The sequence below is a fragment of the Strix aluco genome, chromosome 16, assembly GCF_031877795.1.
Source record: "Strix aluco isolate bStrAlu1 chromosome 16, bStrAlu1.hap1, whole genome shotgun sequence".
Classification (NCBI taxonomy): Eukaryota; Metazoa; Chordata; class Aves; order Strigiformes; family Strigidae; genus Strix; species Strix aluco.
In genome coordinates this window covers 12,292,702-12,310,673 of record NC_133946.1, presented here as the reverse complement: position 1 = coordinate 12,310,673, position 17,972 = coordinate 12,292,702, and the positions used below count along the sequence as shown (strand labels likewise).

The 17,972-nt window shown below is 65.8% G+C and overlaps 2 protein-coding genes across 2 annotated transcripts; one reads left to right on the top strand and one right to left on the bottom strand.

Annotated features, from left to right (window-relative positions):
* Positions 1–1,869: 1,869 nt before the first annotated feature.
* PKP3 (plakophilin 3) lies at positions 1,870–8,873 on the top strand. The gene is made up of 13 exons (XM_074841991.1): positions 1,870–2,101; positions 3,061–3,137; positions 3,329–4,059; positions 4,456–4,579; positions 4,733–4,937; positions 5,179–5,353; positions 5,628–5,745; positions 6,008–6,175; positions 6,533–6,718; positions 6,957–7,110; positions 7,512–7,704; positions 8,139–8,226; positions 8,570–8,873. The coding sequence occupies exons 1-13, from the start codon at positions 1,870–1,872 to the stop codon at positions 8,603–8,605; spliced, it is 2,487 nt and encodes an 828-aa protein (XP_074698092.1). The 3' UTR covers positions 8,606–8,873.
* Positions 8,874–9,988: 1,115 nt separating this feature from the next.
* On the bottom strand, positions 9,989–15,735 carry SIGIRR (single Ig and TIR domain containing). Its single transcript, XM_074841980.1, has 10 exons — positions 15,132–15,735; positions 13,151–13,287; positions 12,660–12,846; positions 12,437–12,567; positions 12,084–12,224; positions 11,828–11,971; positions 11,648–11,750; positions 11,418–11,568; positions 10,696–10,876; positions 9,989–10,546 (listed from the first exon to the last, which is right to left on the bottom strand). The coding sequence occupies exons 2-10, from the start codon at positions 13,155–13,157 to the stop codon at positions 10,362–10,364; spliced, it is 1,230 nt and encodes a 409-aa protein (XP_074698081.1). The 5' UTR covers positions 13,158–13,287; positions 15,132–15,735; the 3' UTR covers positions 9,989–10,361.
* Positions 15,736–17,972: the final 2,237 nt, after the last annotated feature.

Here is a 17,972-nt window from a genome sequence, read left to right as displayed (position 1 = left end):
GTGGGAGAAGAGCAGGGGGGCCCTTGGGGTTATCCCTGGGTGCTGTACCCTGAAAGGGTCCGGTGTGACACCCCTAAGTAAAGTGGGGGCCTCCGCTAAACCTGTGAAGTCCCTGGACACCCCCAGAGCTTGGGGGGGTCCCCCCTTGCACTAGTCCATGGTGTCACCGGGGTTTGCAGCCTGCTGGGGTCTGGGGACGCCACCCAAGTGGGGACCGTCACCCCAAAACACCTGCCGCGGCTCTTGCCACCGCACCCCGGCATCAGCTGCTGCTCCTGCTGACGGCGGCACATTCCTGGGGGGCAGCCGCCCTTTTCCCCCTCCCAGCAAAGCGCAAAAGCCGTCCCAGCGTTGTCATCGCCGGGTGTCGTCAGCCCTGGCCGGCAAAGCCCGTGCCGCTTCTGCTGGGTGGGTGCGGAGCGGTGACGCCAAGCGCTGAGCCCCGGCTCGCTGCCGGGCCGCGGCTGCGTTGCCACGCTCGCCTTCAAACGGCCAAAGCTTCTCCGGCCGCTGCTCCGTGCTGGAGCCGCCGGGCAAACGCCCCGCGCCCATGAGCAGGGGCAGAGCCTCAGCGCCTGGGCGTGGCTGAGAACAGGCACAACTCTCTTCAGGAGTGAGCACCTCTGTTAGCGAGTCAGGGGCTGAGGGAGGGCAGCGTAAAACAACACCGTGGGGATTTCGGGAGCTGTTCCTGAGCGCACCGGGCTGGGGGTGGGGGGGGGGGAATGTGGTGTCCCCCACCCCGGCCATGCTGGGGTCGGCTGGGGCAGCTTGGAGGGTGGGGTGAGCCTAATTAGTACCTGTGTGATGGCAGCGGCTGAGTCACCCTGCATTCATCACCGCTGGGCCTGCCGGAGTTGAGCCACCCCCTTTTTTTTTTTTTATTATTGTTGTTTTTTAATTCCCTGGCTGATTTGAAAAGCAAAGCAGGGACGGCCAGGCCAGTAATTACTGCCAATTAGCCCCTGCTCTGGCCCTTGGGCGGGCTGGCCCCCCGCGCCGGAGGGGTTTGCTGGCTGCAGTGGTGGGCAGCCCCGGGGGCTGGGGTCAGTGGTGGGGCTGCCGGGGGGGCTGGGCTTCTCCTAGAAGGTGGCCCAGGGGTCTGGGGTCTCTGGGGAGGCTGCCTGGGGCTTGCTGGTGGGGCCATGGGGGGGCCCGGGCCTGGCTGGGGAGCTTGCCCGGGGGTCTGGGGCTTGTCAGAGGGACAATGTGGGGCTCTGGGGCTCTCCAGAGAGGTTGCCCAGGGGTCCAGGGCTCTCCTGGGAGGCCATGGGGGGGTCTGCGGCACTCCAGGGACGGTGCCTGTGGGGTCTTGAGCTTGTTGGAGAGACAATGTGGGTGCCCGGGGCTCTCCAGGGAGGTTGGAGAAGTGGAAGGAGAATGTGGGGGTCCAGGGCTCTCCAGGGAGGTTGCCCAGAGGTCTTGATCTCGTTGGAAGGACAACGTGGGGGTCCGGGGCTTGCTCTAGGGACAATATGGGGGTCTGGGTGTTGCTGGTGGGGCCATGGGGGGGTCCAGGGCTCTCCAAAGTGGCCGTGGGTAGGTCTGGGTGTTACTGGTGGGGCTGCCCAGGGGCCTGGGGGTCCAGGGGGAGGCTGCCCGAGGGTGGGGGGGGTCTGTCTCTCCCCCACGTACGACCTCTCGCGCCCTCGTCCCTGCGAGGTCACCCTGGGGCGGTGACGGTGGCGGCGAAGGGAGGCGGGGGGCCCAGCGCGGCCCCGTCCTTCCCGCCGAGGCGTGGCGGCGGCGGGGCGGGCCCGGTGCCTCCCCAGGGCTCAGGGAAGCGGCGGCCGCGCTCACCTGCGCAGGGCGGCCTGGCTCGCCTTGGCCTCCGCCTCGCCTCGGCCTCCCCCTCGCCTCGCCGCCGCCATGCAGGAGACTAACACCTTCCTGCTGTCGGCCCTGCAGCCCGAGGCCGGCGTCTGCTCGCTGGCCTTGCCCTCTGACCGGCAGCTGGACGGCCGCAGCCGGGAGACGGCCGAGGCCCAGCGCAGCGCCCGTGTCCAGGAGCAGGTCCGCATCCGCATGATGCTGAGGGGGCAGGCGCCCGTCCGCCACGACGCCCCCGACCACGCCGACGGCAGCAGAGGTGGGAGAAAACGCCCCCCCCGGGCATCCCCCCCCAGACCGCACCATTCCCAGGGTGCAGGCATTGGAGCGGGAGGCGGGAGACCCTTGGCTGGCACCACGCTTCGGCTCATGCTCTGGCTCAGGGGGTGGCCCCCCCAGCCCAACCGAACCCCCCGGCACCGGGGATGGGGACGGCATGGCCCCAGCGAGGGCTCATTTCACCCCACTCAGGGGTCGTGCCTCAGTTTCCCCACCTGCCCCTTGGGGGGGTTTACGCTGCGGGGGGTCCCTATTTTGGGCTGGGGAGGGAGGTTTTTCCCATCCCCCGTCCCCCCCAGCCTTTGAGCAGCGCCGCTGGCCGGGCTCCAAGCTCCTCCATTTAACGTCTGCGCTCGCGGCCTCCGCCCTGCCGCTTCACCCGGCTCCGGCGCGGGGTCCCGCCGAGCCCCCCCATAATCCAAGGTGCTGGGGGACCTGGGCAGTGGGGGAGACCCCCCCTCAGCACCCCGAGGGCTGCCCCGGGCGTGGGCGTGAGTCACGCTCCTGTCACCGCCGGGGCTGGCAGCGTCCCCCTCCCCGTCGCCGCCGGCGGCCCTGGGCGGTGGCAGGGCGGGAGGGAAGCGCGGGGTGCGGCGCGGGGTCCCTGGGGTGATGGAGCCGCGACGGGCTTTGGTTGGGTGGGGGGATGCCTGGCCCTGCCGATCCAGCTCCGGCCAAGGGGACTGGGCTGAGCTGCCGCGTCCCGGCCAAGGTGGCGACTAGTCCCCTCGCCGTCGGGGTGCGATGGAAGGTGGGAGGCCGCCGCTCGGCACTGCTGCCACCTCTCCTGCTCCCCGCTGCCAGCAGGCAGGCAAAGACAGCGTCCTCCCCCTCCCTCGTCCCCCTCGGTCCTGGGGGCCCCTCGAGCAGGTCCCCCCGGGATGAGTTGGTCCCCAAGGCCACTCCTTTGCCCCGCATCGCACATGCCAACCCCCTGTCTCCATCCCGCAGGTGGTCAGTACGGCACGACCCTGCGCTCCTCCTTCAGCTCCCGCTCCCAGAGCAATGGCTTGGACCCCAAAGCCTCGGTATGTACCGGGGGGGTTCAGCCCCCGCCCTGCGCCAGCGCGCATTGCTGGGGATCTGGTGGACACCTGGTCGCCGGCTGTAGCTTTGGTTGTGCCAAGGGAGGCTCTCGGCTCCATCCTTCCCACTCCCTGGGGTGGGGATGGAGGGATGGGCTCATGGGCAACCCCTAACCCCCCCTGCCCCCCCGCAGCTGTACCAGCCGCTGGCCAAGAAGGATTTTGGCACCCTGAAGGGCAGCAGCTGGTCCTCGCGCTCGGCGGTCGACCTCACCCCGCACAAGCGGATGGCAACCATCAGCAACGGGGGCCTGGCAAAGGGCCGGGGCTATGGCGCCAGCTATGCCCTGTCGCAGACCACCACCACCACCTCGCCACGGCCCAGCTCCTTCCACGAGCGCAACTACCGGTCCCGGCAGAACTTCGATACCCTCTCGCTACGCTCCCTGCGGCTGGCCGATGGGCCGCTCCAGCCCCCCACCATGGCGGACGACCGCTACAGCGTCATCTCGGAGCAGCTGGAGCCCGTGGGTCACCGTTCCCTCTACAAAAGCCAAGGCAATGGTGGCTTTACCCGCTCTTACACCTTTGAGAGGCAGATGAGCACCGGCTCCACTGCCAAGCCCGCATCCGACTGGCTGGAGGGCGGTGAGGTGACCCAGAGCCGCACCATCCGGGCGCCTGCCATGCGCACGCTCCAGCGCTTCCAGAGCAACAACCGGTCGCGGCTGAGCACCGGCTCCTTCGGCAGCATCCAGGCGGCCCCGCCGGTGGGTCTCGCAAGCTCGTACATGGGGATGGTGGAGCACAGCTCCCGCGCGCCCTCGGTGCGCAGCCTGGCCGAGTCCAGCCACCACCTCCAGGACCAGCGTGCCGCAGAGATGTACAATGGGCACAGCACGCTGCTCGGCCACCCGTCGGGCGGGTGAGTGCTGACGGTGCCGGCTCAGCCCTTGTTCCCACCTCAGTTGCTTGGCTGGATGAGGGCAAACCCTCTGTCTCTCCAGCCTGGCGCTGCACCGCTGCGAGGGCTGCGGGAGGAGGGGGGAGATGGTGGCATGGTTTGGCCCCATGGGGATGGACCGTGGCATGGGTCGGCCTCCTGGTGTGTCCTGCGTGGGGCCTGAGATCCTCTCGTGGGAACATCCTGAGACACGAGGGTAGAAAGTGCCCGTTTGGCTGGGTCTGGGGTCCCTGGCCCCAGGTGCATAGTGGGGAGGGGGCGGGTTGCCACGTCCCCTCCGAGATGTGGGGTGCAGGGGTGGAGGACCACTGTAGGATGCTCTGCTGGGGCTCTTCCTCACCTACCTGTGGCTTCCAGGTTTGACGACATCGACCTGCCCTCGGCGGTGAAATACCTGATAGCCAGCGACCCCAACCTGCAGGTCCTGGGCGCTGCCTACCTCCAGCACAAATGCTACAGCGACAGCAACGCCAAGAAGCAGGTGAGCTCCCAGGAGCCGAGGGAGAAGGGGCTGTCCCCGGCCCCTCTGTGGGGTGGGGCACCCTGGCGAGGGTGGAGGGGCCGGAGGGAGCCCACTCCCGGATGAACGGGAGTGCGGCCGGGCGTCCCAACGCGCCGGGCTCTCCCCTCCCAGGCCCGCAGCCTCCAGGCCATGCCCAAGCTGGTGAAGCTGTTCAACAGCCCCAACCAGGAGGTGCAGCGCCATGCCACGGGAGCCATGCGCAACCTCATCTACGACAATGCTGAGAACAAGCTGGCGCTGGTGGAGGAGAACGGCATATACGAGCTGATGCGGACGCTGCGGGAGCCCGACGACGAGCTCCGCAAGAACGTCACAGGTTGGGGACGAGGGCAGGGGCGGGTGGGGGTCCTCCTCCCTTGGGGGTGGCACGTGGTGCCCCCAGCCAGGAGTAAAGCTGGGCTGACACTTCATGGGGAGGGCCTCTTTGTGTCGCTGTCACCTGCCCCACCCCACGGCCGCTCCTGGCTGCAGGTGGTTGGTGTGAGCCCGTGGGGCGCTGAGTCGGGGGGGACGCGCTCTCCAGCCCTTCCCGGGACTGAGGGTCCCTCTCTGTGCAGGGATCCTGTGGAATCTCTCCTCCAGTGACAACCTGAAGGATCGCCTGGCCCGGGACACGCTGGAGCAGCTCACGGACCTGGTCCTGGTCCCCCTCTCCGGGCTGGGGGGCTCAGGTGTCATCCAGCAGAACCCCTCAGAGGCGGAGATCTTCTACAACTCCACGGGCTTCCTCAGGTACCTGCTCTGGGCTGGATCCGCTCCTCCTGCTGCGGGTTAACTTTTGGGTGGGGGAAGAGACCCCGTCTGCGCTGTCTGCTCAAGGAACGAGGGCTCCAGGGCTGGTTTCTGGGGTCCCTGTTCCTTGCAGGGCTCGCGTGTCAAGGCAAAGCCGGGTCAGCCCCATGGGAGAGGTATTCGCCGCCCTCCCCGCGGTGGTGCCCAGCGGCAGGAGGGGGGTGGCTGTGGGGAAGCCCCTTCTCGCTGTGACGGACCCACATTCCCCGTGCAGGAATCTCAGCTCTGCCAGCCAGCAGACCCGGCAGAAGATGCGCGAGTGCCATGGGCTGGTGGACTCCATGATCCACTATGTGAACAGCTCCCTGGAAGTGGGCAAGTCAGAGGACAAGGTGAGCCCTGGGAGCTGGCAGGTTTGGGTACCCTCTGACGGGGGCCTGCTCCCTCCTGCCTGGCCGTCTTGTGATGGTGGGAAAACCAGTCTGGCTCCCTCTGGGCTCACTGGGTGCAGTGGGGCACCACTGGTGCCGTCGGGGTGACTCTGGTCGTGGAGCCCCACGCGATCATGCCCCAGGGGACGTGCCAGCTGGAGACACCCTGGCAGGTGGCACAAGGACTGATCCCCTCGTGTCCTGTCTCCCCCCACCCCCCCAGAGTGTGGAGAATGCCGTTTGCGTCCTGCGCAACCTCTCCTACCGCCTGTACGACGAGATGCCCCCGTCCTCCCTCCAGCGCCTGGAGGGCCACAGGAGGAACAACAGCAGCGTGGTGACGGGGGAGCTGGTGGGCTGCTTCAGCCCCCAGAGCAAGAAAGCACGTGAGGTCAGAGGCGGGGAGGTGGTGGGCACCGCGGCGGCCGCCTCATCAGGGCGGGGTTGGCACGGGGAAGCGGCCGGCGGTGCAGGTGACACTGGGGTGGAGGTGGACGCCAGCCTCGGCTGATGGGTGGGACACATGGGTGAGCTCAGCGGAGGGTGAATCAGGTGTGTGGCGTGAATCAGGGTGCCAAACCCTCACTTTCCCATGCCACGGGGTGCAACGCAGCCAGGGGGGGACCTGCCAGGTCCCTGCCAGCCTGGAGCTGCCCCACGGTTGAGGGAAAAGGGGACACGGGCAGCAAGAGATGCCGCAGTGGGGCCATCCCCTGTGAGTCTGACAGGGCCACCCCCCTCTCTGCAGCACTACCTGAACGCAGACATCGTCACCTTCACGGAGGTCTCCAAGGACCCCAAGGGCATGGAGTGGCTCTGGAACCCGCAGATCGTGGGCATCTACAACCGGCTGCTGCAGCGCTGTGAGCTCAACAAGCACACCACGGAGGCGGCCTCGGGCGCCCTGCAGAACATCACCGCGGGGGACCGCAGGGTGAGGGCGCGCAAGGGGAACGGCCGCTGGCCCTTAGGGCTTGCCCCGTCCCACCTGCTTGGTCACCGCCGTGCCCGGGGAGGGGACATGCCACCATTTCCTGGGTGGGGGAGGTGGCCATCGCGCTGCTCACCACCTGGGCATGGGTCACCGCGCTGAGCAGGAGGAGGAGGAGGAGGAGGGTGGGGTGGGAGGCGGCAGCAGCCGGCGGGTCCGCAGCGGGTGTTTGTCTTGGCAGTGGGCGGGCGTGCTGAGCCGGCTGGCGCTGGAGCAGGAGCGCATCCTGAACCCCGTGCTGGACCGCGTCCGCACCGCTGACCACCACCAGCTGCGCTCCCTGACGGGGCTCATCCGCAACCTGTCCCGCCACGCCCGCAACAAGGACGAGATGTGTGAGTGCTGGGCAGGGCCACGACTGTGAGGGGAGCCTGGGGGACACCCTTCACCCTTCCCCTCCTCGGTCCGGCCTCCAGCAGCGTCTCAGCACTTTCCCCATGCGCGTGGCCAGGCCGTCCCCCATAACTGAACCTCCCCACGCTGTGCTCTGCCTCCAACCCCACCGTCTCACTCGGCTTTGTCCTCGTCCCCCAACTCCTTGCGCAGGTGCTGAGGAGTCTCAGCAGAGACTCCACAGAGCAAAGGGCTTGAAGTAGTCCCTGGTGCTGCCCCTCAGGCTCTTGGCTGGACCCTCTGTCCCCTTCTCGGCCCCAGGAGGCTGCAGGCCTCGTCCCTAGGCTGCCGCGTGTCCCCTGGGTCTGGCCACCAGCCCTGACATGCTGCCTTTGCCCACCAGCCACCAAGGTGGTCAGTCACTTGATCGAGAAGCTGCCGGGGAGTGTCGGGGACAAGGCGCCGCCCGCCGATGTCATCGTGAACATCATTGCGGTCCTCAACAACCTGGTGGTGGAGAGCCCCATGGCCGCCCGTGACATTGTCTACTTTGACGGTCTCCGGAAGCTTTTCTACATCAAGAAGAGAAGGGACAGGTGGGAGCTGCTCTGCTGTCCCAGCTCAGACCTGGGGTCCAGTCCTGCTCTGCCCTTCCTCCCCTGGCCCGGCGGGGTGGAAGAGGGTCACAACCAGTCTCCCTTCCCCAGACTTGGTGCTGGGAGTCCCCAGACCAGCTCAGAGTGGCCTCATGGCCACCAACCAGCCCCTTGCTACCTCTTCAGACACCCCACCAGGGGGTTGCCCATCACTGCAGCCTCCTCCTTCCCATCTGGGTGTTTTCAGCTCCTCTGCCAGCAGTGTTTGCCACCCTGCCCACTATGGTGGGCTCCAGCTTTTAGTCTTCCTCCTCTTCCCACTGGTGTGACGTCCTGAGCCCCTTGGGGCCCTCCCGGGGTGGTGTCCTTGGGCCGTGGGCACTGTCCCCTGCCCAGCGGTACCCAAAGCTCATTGCGTCCTGTCTGTGTCCCAGCTCGGACAACGAGAAGTCCTCCAGAGCCGCAGCCAGCCTCCTGGGCAACATGTGGCAGTACACCAAGCTCCACCGGGACTTCAAGACGGTACGTACCACTGCCCAGCACCCGCTCCGGCCGGCGGGACCCTGCGCTGGATCCTATGGGTGGATCCCAAGGGACTCCAGGCTGGGGGTTTCACCCCAGAAAGCCACACCACCCAAACACTTCTGGACAGAGAACGGGCCCCAACTCCACGTCTCCCCCCTCCTGAAGGGGTGGGAACATCCCCAGAGCGCTGCCACTGTGGTGGCACCCGTGCCAATGGGGTGGGGACGGCCACGGGCCCGGCGTGGGGACAGCCTGGCCGTGCTGGTGCTGGCACGGGGTTGGTGTTGGTGTTCCTGCTGTCCCTGGGCGGGAGAGGTGACAGTGGCCTGTCTCCTGGCAGAAGGGCTACCGGAAGGAGGACTTCCTCGGCCTGTGAGGACACCCCCCGCCTGCCGGACTGCTCAGCCCCGACTCCCCGCCAGGACACTCCTCCGGGGGGGCTGCTCGCCGCCGGACCCCCGCTCCGTAGCATAGTCCCCGCCGTGTCCCTCGCCTCCCCGTCCCCCATTCCCGGATGGGGGGATACTTGTCCTCCCTCCCGCAGCAGCCTTAAATGCAGCGACTGCTTTTGGCTCTGCTGCGGGGCCCCGCTGGCACCCCGGTTAGTGGGGGTCTGCCCCGCGGCACCCGGAGGTGCTCAGCCCCTGGGGACCCTTCCTGCTCCTGGGGAGTCAGAGGCAAAGCTCAGCTTGTCTCAGCGGAGGGGCAGGAGCTGGAGGGCTTTGGGGGGGGGGGGTCCTGCAAAGCAATGCTGGTGGGGAGGGGGGCTTCTGGGGGCACCCCATCGCAGCTCCCCCAGTCGCGGCACGCTGGGGACTGGGAGGGAGCTGGTGTGGGACGTGCCATGGGTTACGCAGGCGCTGCCCTGGCTGGGTGCGGACGGGGCTTCGCAGAGCTCAGGGGCTTTCCCAGATTTTTATGGGGTGGCACTGTGGCTATAGGGAGCTGGGAGGCTGCACCGGCGGCGCGGAGCCGCGTCCCCCCTTTGCCAGGGGTGGGGGTGCTGTGACTGAGGCGGCCCGTGCCCTCGCTGCAAGAAGCCGGGAGCCCTCCGAGCCACCTCGTACGCCCCGTGGGGACTGTCCCCATGCCGCCGCTGTTGCTCCTTGCCGGCTGCTGCGCTCAGGGCTGGGCCTGGCCGGTGCTGTGTAAGCAGGATTGGGGCCGGGCCAGCCAGTGTTTACCGGGTGGCGTCTCCCCGCAGGGTGGGGAGATGCCCTCAGTGCCCGGCGCGGCCGGTGCTGGCCGGGCAGCGGGTCCAAGGCTCTCCCTGGCGAGGTGATGGCCAAGCCGGGGTGTGCGAGTAGGCTGCGGGGTGGCTTTGGTTGGTCTGCTGGCGGTTTGGGGCTGGGTGGGGAGACCCTGTGCTTGGGGGGGGCATAGCACGCCCCGTTTGGGAAACGAGGTAGAATAGGTACAGGGGTGGGGGGTGGAGGAGACCGGGCAGTGCTGCCGGGGCCGGGCAGGGGGGTCACGGTGTGTTTGTCTCCCCAGCTCTCCGTGTACCAGCTCCCCGAGCCCAGTGTACCCCTGAAATAAAGCCCTTGAATGGTGCCTGCTTGCCCCTGCGCTCGGCTGGCACATGGGGTGGGGAGAGCTCCCCGCGGGACGCCGGCGTGGGGCTGAGCTCACCCCATGGTGCCACCCTGCTCGCCGCGGCCGGGCGTTGCTCCTCGTGGGAGGGGACACAGCTCGGTGTTGTCCACTGTGGGGAGATCTGCCGGTGGCACCCGTGTCCCCGCAGAGGGAAGAGACCTGCTGGGTGCAGCAGCATTTTATTGCCACGGGAGAGAAGGTGCCGCGGCCGCTCCCTTTGGGCGTTTCCCAGTCCTGAGTCGCCGGGACTGGGCACAGCGCTTCTTGGAGAGCATCGCCCATCCCAGCACACGAAAAATGTCCCTGTGCCCGCAGCGAAGGAGGGGAGCCCAGCACCCAGGGGTGCCCAGGCACTGCGGGCAGGGGTGTCCCCTGGAGCTGGTGCTCCCCGTGCTGCTGGAAGGAGCTGGCTCCTGCCTTTCCCCGGGACCTTGCATTGAGTCCCATCGCAAAGCCCTGGCTCCTCCGGCCGTGACCCGGGTCGGTGCGGCCCTGCAGGGAAGGGGGACGCCGCCTTGGCTGGCCGGTGGCCCCACTCAGATGTCGTCCTCTGTCACCAGGCAGTAGAAGTCAGTGCGGGCGCCGTAGTTACGCGATCCCAGGTCCGAGATGTCGAGCTCTGGCCTCTGGCCCTCCCTCAGCTGCAGCTCTTCTGCCGTGGGAGCACTGGGGCCGCCGATGCGGGGAGGCGGGGGGCTTCTGAAAACGCACCCTCGGAGGCCTGGGAGGAGCGGGGAGAGGGGTTTTAGGTGGTGGGGAGGGGGCTAAGCCCAGCCCGCCTGGCACGGGAGGGTGAAGCAGAGCCCAGAGGTGCCCTCCAGTCCACGTCTGCCCCCCCTGCCCCAGGGAGAAGCAGCAGGGGCCAAAGACCTGTTCCAAGGTCCCCGTCGGGGTGGGGGTCTCCACCGCTGTCCAGGTAGCTGCTGTGCAGGATCAGCATGGGGTCCTTGTCCTCCTGCAGCTGGGTCTGCGGGTCCCCCACTGTCCCCTGGAAGGCCACTTTGCGGGGCAGCGCCAGGCACAGCTCCTTCCAGAAGTCGGAGGACGGGGTCTGTGTGGGGCAGGGAGGAGATGGGCCACGTTGGGACAAGCCCAGAGCTGAGCCCGGCCCCGCACGGGGCTGCCGAAGGCTGTGTGAGGCTCGGCTCACCCCTCCCAGCGCTGGGAGCCCAGCCAAGGCGAGGGCTGCGCTCCCAGCGTGGCAGCATGCCCGCTGAGAAACCGGCCCAACCGGCCGCAACGCTCCGGAGGGCTCCAGCTCCTGCCTGGCCCTGAAATGGCTGGAGCAGCCACAGGCCAAAGCTTCACCGTGAGAGCTGAGGCTTCATGCCGGTGCCTCAGCTTGGGGAGGCCCCGGAGTGTCACAGGGCTCCTGACGGTGCAAGTCCGGGGATTGATCACCCAGATCTACAGCTGTTGTGGTTGGGTGTTTTTTTGAAATTGCCTCTAAAAGATAAGCGTCCCAACCTGCTTTTTAGGAGCACTGAAGCACAGGGAGCAGCCCCAGAGCGTTGCGGGGAGGCTGACACAAAGCGTGGCACTGGGGATGGAAAGGAGGGTGCTGGGGGGACAGGGCCCTGCTCGGCTCTCACCATGGAGCTGGCTCGCCACACCAGCAAGGTGACGGCGCTGCGGTGCTGCTTCAGCAGGCTGATAGCAGGGTGGGTGATTTCCCGGTACTGGCTCTCAAAGACGATGAAGATGGGTTTCTTGGAAAGTTCCAGCAGCCTCCAGAGACCTTCCCTGTGAGACAGGCACGTGGCAGGAGGGCGAAGGCCCCGCCAGCCCCTCTCCCGCCAGAGCAGGCAGGCGCCGCTCCTACCTGAAGCTGCTGTTGCACCAGTCTTGCTCCAGGTATGCGACGGAGAGGACCACGATGAGACGCCGGCACCGGCTCACGTTCATGATCAGGTCAGCTGACGGCTCTGCAGGCAAAGGGATTTCAAGCCCCTGGGTGCTGGCACAGCCCCTCTGCCCGAGCCCGCGCAGGGCTGGCGCCCACCTGAGTTGGGCAGGATGGTTTGCTCATCCAGGAAGAGCTTGTAGCCGTAGCGGTTCTCCAGCTGTGGCTTCACGATGAAGTGGACAAACTTTCGGTCATCAGGGGTGGTGGCGTGGGAGATGTAGGCGTCATACAGCTTCCCGTCTGGGGAGAGCCGTGGAGAAGGGGGTGTGATGCTGGGGAGGGCTCTAGGCCTGGGTGAGCTCCCAGCCTGGGGAGGGGGCCATCACCTCCGTGCCCTTCCCCAGCAGCTCACCGTTGATCTCCAGCTCGCCATAGCGGTTCCGGTACCAGAGGAGGACGCTCAGGCGGCATCGGACATAGAGCCCGGCCAGCAGCACCAGGAGCGCCAGGACCAGGAGGGCTGCCAGCACCGCGGGCATGTGCCCTGCCACCTCTGCAAGGACAGCGGAGACACGGTGAGCGTGGCCGGTGGCCCTGACCCAGGTTTGCTGGGTTTGGTGTAGGCTGGCACCCTGCTGCACTGCCCAGGGAGAGGCGGCGATGCCCCTAAAACCCGCCTCAATGGTCCCTGTGGGGCTGCAGTTCCTGCCCAAGGCAAGCAGCCCCTCCTTGGAGGTGTCCCTCCTGTCCCCAGCGTGTCCCTACCCACTCGCCGCAGGGTAAAGGTGGCTGTGGTGTTGCCGACCCAGCAGGCAAACACCCCAAAGTCGGCGTCGTGTGTGAGGTTGAGCTGCAGGATGCTGGCGAGGAGCTGCTCCGAGGCGTTTTGGGCAAACCTGGGGGGAGACGGGGCCGCCGTGGGTTGGGCCGTGTGGCAACCCACCCCGACAGACAGACAGACAGACAGAGCCCAGGGCAGGCTCCTTACCAGGCAGTGTCCTGGCTGCTCCCACTGCCCAGCCACTGCCCGTCTTTGGTCCAGGCAGGGACAGGCTCGCAGCGCTCGGCAGCCGCCCATCGCACGGTGCAGTTCAGTGCTACCCGGCTCCCCAGCGCCAGCTCCAGCGTCTCGTTAGCGGCTGGGACGAGGATTTCGGGGGCAACGCTGCAAAGGTCTGGGGGCACAGCAGGAAGGGGGTTTTGGATGGGAAAGCTGAGCCAGCTCCTAGCTGGGCGGGCAACAGTTGTAGCCATCCCAGCTTCCCCGGAAAAACAAGCTCTGCCATGGGGGTCTGGCAGCCAGCGGCGCTTGCGGCTGTTTTGCAACAGGCCAAGCCGGTTTTCGGGGCTGGGATGGACCCTCGCCTGCCCTATGAGGCAAAGCTGGAGCAGCGAGCCAGACCCCAGGCTGTGCCTGCCGGGGCGGGGGGCGGTCCTTCCCACCTAAAAAGGGGTGAAAGTGTTGGTTTTGCAGCCTACCTGCCATAGTGTGCTCAGGCGATGCATGGGGGAGCTGCCGGCATCCCCGACAGGCCACCCGTGCCAGGAGGGCCCCCGTGGCACGGCGTCTTCCGCGGGACAAAGTCCACTGGCTGCCGCTGCAGGGCGGGCCGGGCCTGGGATAGACCAGAAATGGCTCCATAAGCTCTGGGTGCTCCGGGCCGGGCTGGCGCAGGGAGCACCCTGGCAGCCCCATCGCTCCCTGCAGCGATTCGGGCTGCGGGGCGGGGGGTGCTGCTCTGGGGTAAAGCCAAAGCCAGGTCCTGGCCATGGCTTGGTGGTCACTGCGTCACCTGCCCTCCCCATGCCGACTCACAGCCTGGCTTTCCTGACTGTGAATTTACAGGTAGGAGGTGATTAATGACCAACCAGGGGCTGCAGGATGTTAAAAACACAGCTTTGGTTCAAACCAGAGGCCAGCGAGGGGTAACGAGCCACAGTCGTAGCTCAGCCATGGGGTGTGCGATACTTCCCCATGAGACCGTTGTGAGGTGCCCCCATGGCTGCATGGGGGGGGCTCAGCAGGACCCTCCTTGTGCTACCAACACCTCGTCTTGGCTGCAGCGCCGCTTCCAGCCTGGTGTGTGCCCGTTGAAATTGCTCATTAAACAGCGGGGCGGTTTATTTATAGAAACGGGAGCTTCCCATCGCGTGACCTCTCGCGGCATTGAGCGAAGCCAAGCGGGCAGGATGGTGCGCGGGGACCGGGGGCACCGGGGGGGACCGGCCCCAGTGGGCATTGTGGCAATAGCCCTGTGGGAAGAGGGGGCCCGGGGAGGACACCCCGTGCTCCGCTGATAATCGCAGCCACGCAAAGGGGCACCGGGAGCAAACGGCGAAGCAGAGCCCGGCAGCGGGGCCGCGCTGCTCTGACTCCAGACGCCCGCAGAGCCCCCGGTGCGGGCGATGTGTCCGCTGGGGCTGGGGTAGGAATGACGAGGACGTCATGTTGCCAGGGTTTCTGTGAGGCAGTGCGACTGTAAACACACCCAGTGTAACTGTGGGGCCAGGAGGGATTAAAACCCCTCTCAGCTGCCTCTTTGCCCCAGAGCTTCATGGCTCTTGGTTGCAAACTGGTTTTGGGTAAGAGCAGGGCTGCTGACGCCGGGCTTGTCGCTGGAGAACCCGCGTCTCTGCTGCTGTGAACGGGAAGGGGGGGCTGCAGCGCTGCCCCGCTCTGAGCAGGGACGGAAGCACGTTGCTCCCCTTGGGCACAGCAGCCCCGGTGCCAGGCTGGGGTGAGGCTGGGGGTCAAGGTACGCGAGGGACGCTTAAGCGGAACATGCTCTGAGCAGCTGGAAAGCGCTTTACTCCTGACGGATTAACTGGGTTTCTCGGGGGCCAGGGACGGAGGTGAACCAGCCCACCCGGTTTTTGCATGGGGAAGGGGATGAGAGATGCTGTACCGGGGTGGAGCGAGGTTTTTCTGTCTGGTGGGGATGCTCCGGCTCCACTTGGCCCTGCCCGGTGGGTCACTCCGGAATGGTTTCACTCTGGTGGTCAGAAATAAGGAAGGCCCAACGAGACAGGACTGGCCAGAGGGCTCGGGAGGCCCCAAAGGAGAGGCGCAGCCAGCCGGGCCCCTTGGCTCTGGGGCACGAAACGGCAGTGGCTGCCCAAAGTGTCACCGGGTGTCAGGGCTGGTGACCGCGAGGAGCGCGGGGTAACGGGCAGCAGCACGCTCCCGTTTCCTACGTCTCGGGGTGGGGACACCTGGGTTTGGGGCACAGCAGAGGACCCTGCAGGGCAGGCGATGGTGGGGCTGCGACACCCCCGGTGCAGGGCAGCGGGGTGGGCAGGTGCAGCGGCCAGGGAGCTGCAGGGCTGCGTCTAAGCCCGGCCAAAGAGCGGGAGGAGAACGCAGGGCGTGGGGCAAGAGGGAGAAACCCGGCTGAGCCCGGCTGAGCCCGGCTGGGGCGGCATCGCCGCGGGGAGGGAAGCGGAGGGGAGCTGCATTTACCTGCGGAGCTTCCCCCAGCGCCCCGGCCGCAGCCTTCCTGCCCGTCGCCTCCCCTGTGCGCCGCTCCAGCCGACTGGACCTGCCAGATCAGTGCTTGTTTGTTCTCTTTTTTTTTTTTTTAAATAATTTATTTACTTTTCCCCCTCCCCGGTTCAGCCCCTGCCCGTCGCCGGGAGCTCCCGCTGCCCCAATCGCCGGGCGCCAGGCTTGCGGGAGGGGTTGGCCGTCCCTCCCTCCCGCTGCTCCACCTCCGTCTCCACCTGAACCTGCAGGGAAATTAAAAAAAAAAAAACTAAATCTGGCTTTAGGGGAGGGGAAAAGAAAAAAAAAAAGAGGAAAAAAAGAAGGCAACCCACCCAGCCTGCTGGCCCAGCAGCTCCGGGGAGCTGGGCGCATGCTGGTTGCATGAGGTTCCCGGGGCTGAGGAGGAAACCTCCCGGCTCTCCGGGGCTGGAAGAGCCCACGGAGGTGTCAGGGCAAGACGAAACCCGCACCCAGCGCCCGCCGCCACCGGTAATACCAGCTCCCGGAGCCACGGCGGCAGCCAGGGGCCTGTGCTGGAGTGTGCTGGGGGGTTCAGGAGTCTGCTGGGGGAGAGCCTGTGTTCCAGGGAATGGTTTGCTGAGCACCAGCAAACTCGATTTTCTCGGGCTTCGTGAAGATTTGTTTGTGGAGGGAGGTGGGGGGAGGCCGGACAGCCGGCGGCTGTGCCCGCGGGCGTCTTGGGGTCTCCCGCCCGTTTCCTTCCCCTCTGTGGTTTTAGAGGCCTCTTTGGAAATTGAAGCCGGTACCGCGGGTGGTTCCCCGGGCGCAGCCACGGCCGCAAGGTGATCGCTTGGAATAATTAGCAAGGAGGCGATGAGAGGCCCGGCACGCCCCGGGCATGGGCTGCGTTTGTGGCAGCACCGCCTGGCACTGTGACCAGCCTCGGCCGGCGCGAGGGAAGCACCCATCCGACCCGCAGCCACCCAGCAGCACAGACAGCGGCCAGCGTGTGCTTTGGGGCCAAAAAGGGAAGAAAAGAGGCTGTTTTCCTCCTGCGAGGTGCCGGCTCAAGCAGGGTTGGAGGCTCGGGGGTGGGGTCAGCGCCCTGGTGCCTTCGCCAGCCTCAGCAGCAGCAGCTTTCACGCCTCCCTGCTGAGGCTGAGGTGGTGGAACGGCCGCTTGGGAGGGTTCCTTCAGCTTTCCACAATCCCTGACTCCAAAAAAACCCCCAATTCTAACCTCCCTTTTGCAAACAAAAAAGAGTAGCCATCCCCAGAGGAACGGTGCTGTCGGCAGGGGCTGAACATGGCCATGCACTGCTGGGACTGGGCAAGGCATATGGATGACAGGTCTACCCCCTCCTCCTCGCTGCCTTGCCTGGTGTGTTTTCACTTCTAATTATTCATTTATTTTTATTTTTTTTAGCCAAGCCCTCTCCACCTGTCCCAGGCCACTGCCGGGCTTCACCCCAGGCATGGAAATGGGGGATGCCGGGGCCTCCTACACCCCCTGAGGGAAAAGCTTCTGTCCTGGGGGTGAGGGAGGCAAGTGCTGGCAAAGTGCACTGTGGCTTGTGTACAGCCGATGTTCATCTCGTGGGGCCTGTTGTCCCCGGGTGAAGTGTACGTATGTATTTTTTATATATATACATATATACACACTCCCCCCCACAGGTACAGGTCACAGGTAGGTCTGTGGGACTATTCACAAGGAGAAACACTCCTGACTCCAAATCCTTCTTGGTTATTATGTAAAATATTGGTACTGTTGACCAGTTGCAGGGGGGGAAAAGGGATAGTGGGAGTGGTGCTGGAGGGCTGGTGCTCTGGGAACGGCCCCTTGGTCCTGTGCCCTCTGGTGAGGCAGATGCCTGCGTGTCCAGGGCAGCAGCTATTTAGGCAGCTCGTTCGGGGAGGGCTTCTCCATCCTCCACAGACCACGGTCACGTCAGCGCACGGGCTGTGAAAGCCAGCGTAAACCTGTTGGCTTTGTGGGGTGATGAAGGATCCCCAGGAACAAGGCCAGGTCCTGGGAGCAGCAAGGGCAGGAGGTGGTTTGGTAGTGAACTGGGAGCTGATAAGACCTTTCTTGTCCCTCAGGGTCATTCCTGTGGGTAGGTAAGTTAAAAGCGAGAACGAGCGGAGGTGGTTTTGGTGGCAGTGGTGGAAGGACAGAACAAGCTGGAGGGCTGAGAGCACAGCTTGGTTCTGTTCCGTGAGACAGCGGCTTTCCACGCTCTTGGGGGTGAAGTTTTGAGGCTGAGTTTGCAGAACTGGCTTGGGGAGAGTCACCCGCTGCCTGCGCCGGCCTCGGCCACGGGGCACAGCCCTCACTAATAGCCAATTCTCGATGCATCTAACAGCTTGTAGCTAATTAAATTGAAGCTCCTTAGAGCTGCCCGTGACTCTGTTCCAAGGCCGTGGATACAGTATGAAGCCAGGGTTTGATTCCAAGTCCCCGGGATGTGAATATTGAACAGGATGTGGTGCACCCTTTCACAGGCCTTTAGTCCCGACTAAAGGGGGGGCGGTCTGGTGGGCGCTGGCTCTTCACGGCGAAGCCGGGGCCGAGGACTCTCCCGGTGCGCAGCTGCTCTGCCCCGTCCAGCTGAGCATGGTGTGGCCTCGCACAACACACATCGCGCTCGCGGCGCTTCGTTCAGCGAGAGATGGTTTAATTACGGGAAGAAGCGTCACTGCACAGACTCTGTGCGGCGGTGTGGCTCTAGCTGTGGCAGGGACTTGGGCCAGCCTGGCTTTTAATTACAGAATAGGACAAATCAGCCCTAATGAAGTAGCTGTTCCTGACCTGTGGTGCTCCTGTTGGCTCGTCTGTGTCTCTCTGAGTGCGCGGGGC

Excerpts from the sequence above, each read along its gene's own strand:
- PKP3 (XM_074841991.1), top strand. The coding sequence starts at position 1,870 with ATGCAGGAGACTAACACCTTCCTGCTGTCGGCCCTGCAGCCCGAGGCC. Across the intron at positions 6,176-6,532 it reads AGAGCAAGAAAGCACGTGAG|CACTACCTGAACGCAGACAT; the intron begins GTCAGAGGCGGG and ends CCCTCTCTGCAG. Across the intron at positions 7,111-7,511 it reads CCGCAACAAGGACGAGATGT|CCACCAAGGTGGTCAGTCAC; the intron begins GTGAGTGCTGGG and ends TTTGCCCACCAG.
- SIGIRR (XM_074841980.1), bottom strand. Across the intron at positions 11,972-12,083 it reads TGGCGAGCTGGAGATCAACG|ACGGGAAGCTGTATGACGCC; the intron begins GTGAGCTGCTGG and ends GGCTCTCCCCAG. Across the intron at positions 10,547-10,695 it reads CGACGGGGACCTTGGAACAG|GCCTCCGAGGGTGCGTTTTC; the intron begins GTCTTTGGCCCC and ends CGCTCCTCCCAG.